General features: G+C 46.3%; 1 protein-coding gene across 1 annotated transcript in view; it reads right to left on the bottom strand.

Moving 5' to 3' along the window:
- The window catches only part of fezf2 (FEZ family zinc finger 2), a 6815-nt gene extending 3205 nt beyond the window's left edge, over positions 1-3610 (bottom strand). The window contains exon 1 of the mRNA XM_017304810.1: positions 114-3610. Coding sequence (XP_017160299.1) covers positions 114-875 — 762 coding nt within the window. The 5' untranslated portion in view covers positions 876-3610. The remainder of the gene's footprint in view (positions 1-113) is intronic.
- Between the last annotated feature and the right edge of the window lie 92 nt (positions 3611-3702).

The raw sequence follows: 3702 nt of genomic DNA, 5'->3' as shown, positions 1-3702 counted from the left end.
CACACACACACACACACACACACACACACACAGACGATCCTGTTAACATGTGTGCTCTAGAAACGCTCTCTGGTTTGTCTCGGAGCTGATAGCTGTCGTTCCTAAAAGTTTACCTTCCCACAAACTTCACACGTGAAGTTTTTGTGCTTGCCGTCCGCGCTGCAGCCTCCGGAGCTGAGCTTGCTGTGCGTCTTGACGCCGTTTTTCTCGCCAATCAGAGCGTGGTTCTCCTTCACTATCTGGTCCAGCTGGCCCGGCAGATGCTCCTTGTGTGGGTACTGGGGAGTGGGGAGCTTCTCGGAGCCAGCGCCGGCTAGCTTGGCGTTCTCCAGCAGCAAGAGTCTGTGGTGCGCCGACAGGGACGCCTGGGCCTGGGAGGTGGAAAGCCAGTGTCCGGCCAGGAGCTCTGACTGCTGGTACGCAGAGTCCAGGTAATTCAGGTAGTAAAGTGAGCCCACGCTGGGCACGGCCACGGCCTGGTGGATGACTTGCGGCTTCACCACCCTGCTGCCGGTGGTCGGCACCGGTGGCTTCAACGTGGAGTCCGCTCTGGCGCACACGCCGCAGTTCCCTTTGCATGGCGCGACCGCCGATCCGCAGAACGTTCCCCTGAGGCTGGCTCTCCAGAGCTCCGAGTAGTTCATCAGCGCCTTGGCCTGCAGGTCGTAGCTGAACGGCTGCAGCGGGATCATGCAGGGGATGGGGGAGCAGAGGCCGAGCAACTTTTTCCCCTCCGAGCGCTCCTCCGCGCCGCTCCTCGGCTCCGAGCTCTTGGACATGATCCGGTCGATAGAGAAGGCCAGGCTCTTCGGAGCCCCGGAGGGCCCGGTCCTACCGCAGGACATCACCGTCTCCAGAGAGGCAGAACTTGCCATTAAAAAAAAGAAGAAAAAGAAAAAAAAAAGAAAAAGAAAAAAAGAATTCTTGCCGTTCGCAGCTGAACTTGTTGGAAAGTCCGAGCGTTCCTGTTTTGTCACTCCTCTGAGTTCCCAGCAGCAGCAGCGGATACAGGAACCATCAGTTTGATGCGCACCTTGCTGTCAGAGTGTCATCCTCCCCCCCCAACGCCTTCCCCCAAACCCCCATGCAAACAGCGGCGTCCAGGGGTAATTGGTTAATCCTCATTAACTTTTGCGCGGAAAATTAACGGGACATTTTCGAGTCAATAACCAAAGAAGAAGAAGAAAAAAAACAGAGGGAGGACAGCAGAACCTGAAGAAGAAGAAAACGGAAAAAAATGTGGGAGCTCCAGGAGGATGCAGGAGCGCGGAGTTAAGTGTGAGTTAGAGGTTACCTCTTTAATGCTCAGATGACTGGAGAGCCGCACGCTGGCAGCGCCCGCCCCCTCCTCAGCGCCGGTCCTGACATCAGCGGGCAGCAGCGCAGCCTCCACCGGCCGACCAGGAAACGCCCTCATCAACCTGCGCGCCATCAAATCAGGAAAGTTGAGGGGCTGGAGCCTATAGACACAAACGACTCTCTTTCTTTCTTTTCTTTTCTTTTTTCTTTTTCTTTTTTTTTTTTTTGTCTCTTACCTGAGGAGGAAAATGTGTAAACACGTTCTGACTACGCTCATTAAACAACAGCAGAGGAGCTGCTTTCATTTGGTTAACAACAGAGTAATCTCTGTTTTTGTGCTTCAGTTTGGGATTTTTTTTTTTTTCAAGAGAAAGTTGCTAATCCTCTGAGATGGGATTCCTCTCTCTCTCTCTCTCTTTTTTTTTTTTACTCGCCGGCTCACATCCTCACTTACGAAATCGGACCTCCAATTTCCACCTGTTTAAAGCGCGCAGATCCTAAACGCTGTTCCTCCACTCGATTGTAAGGAAGCAATTTTCCAGCGCGATTCACAGAGAAAGAGACAGAAAAAGAAAGAGAGAGAGAAAAAAACAACAGAAGCTCATTTACTTTTCGCAACTAAAGCACTGCGTGAACGTGGTTTTTTTTGTCGTTGAAATAGAAGAGAGGGATTAAAGAGGGAGAGAGGAGAAAATAAAAGATTTAAGTTAGTGACATGTTAAAAGAGAAAATAGTAAGAGGGTATCCCCCCCCCCCCTCTCGCTTTCTCTACATTGTTTAGAAGGAATTTGCTGGGATCCACTTCGTTGACGGAACAGCCTTGAGCTTGTAGGCCTTTTTTTTAAATTTTATACCTGAGGGCGTCTGAGAGACAGGAGAGGTTACGACCCACCGACACAGAGGGACAATGCATATGCAAAGCACATGTGGAAAACATCTTAAGTAAAGAGATCCTCTTTTTTTTCTCAGTTCTTAAACATTTGTGGTAAAAATAAATAAAATAAATAAATTCAAATACAGCTGGTGTAGCAAGTTAAACAAGCACAAAATTAGAAAGGATAACACCAGGACAAAAAATATCATGGTTTTTTTTTTATTTTATTTGATCAAAAACAAACCAACACGTAGAAACATTTGGAAAAAAAAGAAATAAAAAACAGAAACAAACAGGTTGTCCAAGGTGGATTGGGTCTACAAGGCGTCCTCCTTTTTTACATTTTCTGGTCATTTTAACTCTTGCAGGAGTTTTTTTATTTTTTTTTACAGTGCATGCTTAGGTAATCACCTAATTAACTCACAACACCTGTAAACATTTCTGAGCCTCTAACTGGTCTCTCAGTCTGGGTCAACAGGCTAACTGGATAGTTGTCCAGAAGACAGTTCCTGCTTGTTGTTCACAGTGCTATATCCTCACAGAAGGTTAAGTGGAAGGAAAAAGTGCAGTAGTTGGATCACATTCTCTGGTCTCCAACCTGATTTAACTTGCAGTGTCATGTGTAGTGACACATCTTCATTCACCTTCTTACCAGCAACTAAAACAAAAAAAACCTCGGGCCTCATAGATCATTTGTTTGTTTTTTGTCCTTGTCTGGTCAGGAAGAACAGCATTAATTCAGCTTTGGACAGGTCCACACTCAGTCTGGACACGGAGCAGAATCTGTTTTTCTTTTGGGTGCCACATAAGAGAGTCTTATAGATTATGTATCTCTGACCCAACGTAGCCCTCTGAGTGGGATAACCAATCCATGATCTCCGTGGATACGACTTCCAGCAGAATGTTGTGGATGCAGCCGCTGTGAGACAGACTTTAATCTTAAACATTGCTGTTCAGATTTAAACTGTATTTGTCTATCAAGCTCGAAGCGTGAATAGCAATGAGGAGGGAGGAGGATGACAGTGAGGGGGAAAGCGTGAGCAGCAGCTCTGGGGTTTTTAAACACAGTTATGACTCACAGAGAACAATGTAAGGTTTCAGGCTCTTGCTGTGATCAGGCTAAAGTACTCGGTGCAAAAACACACTTACCGTAGATTTATAATACATGATTCTTTCTGCCCGAACCTGCCGAGATGTGGATGTTCAAATTAATTTGTATAATGCCAGGCGTTTGTACAGAACCCTGCAACTTTTCATTTTTGCCGATGAGCTGATAAAAATATTGGGAGTGTTTCCTCGTGTGGAGCGAGGCTGAAAGCAGAGGCAAAGACATATTTAATACATAAAGGAAAAAATATTGTTGTTTGGCTTGTTTGGAAGAATCTTTTTTTCTACATGTGCTCCTTATGTACGTGTCATTGAGATAAGATAGATCGTCACACTGGTGATCCTGTGAGAGTGAACCAGGGTAATGTTTGCCTTTAAAATGTGACACAGTCCAATGAAGTTCAAACGGTATAAAAAAAAAT

This window comes from Poecilia reticulata, linkage group LG5 (genome assembly GCF_000633615.1).
Source record: "Poecilia reticulata strain Guanapo linkage group LG5, Guppy_female_1.0+MT, whole genome shotgun sequence".
In the NCBI taxonomy this organism is placed as follows: Eukaryota; Metazoa; Chordata; class Actinopteri; order Cyprinodontiformes; family Poeciliidae; genus Poecilia; species Poecilia reticulata.
This window is presented reverse-complemented; position numbering and strand designations above follow the sequence as displayed.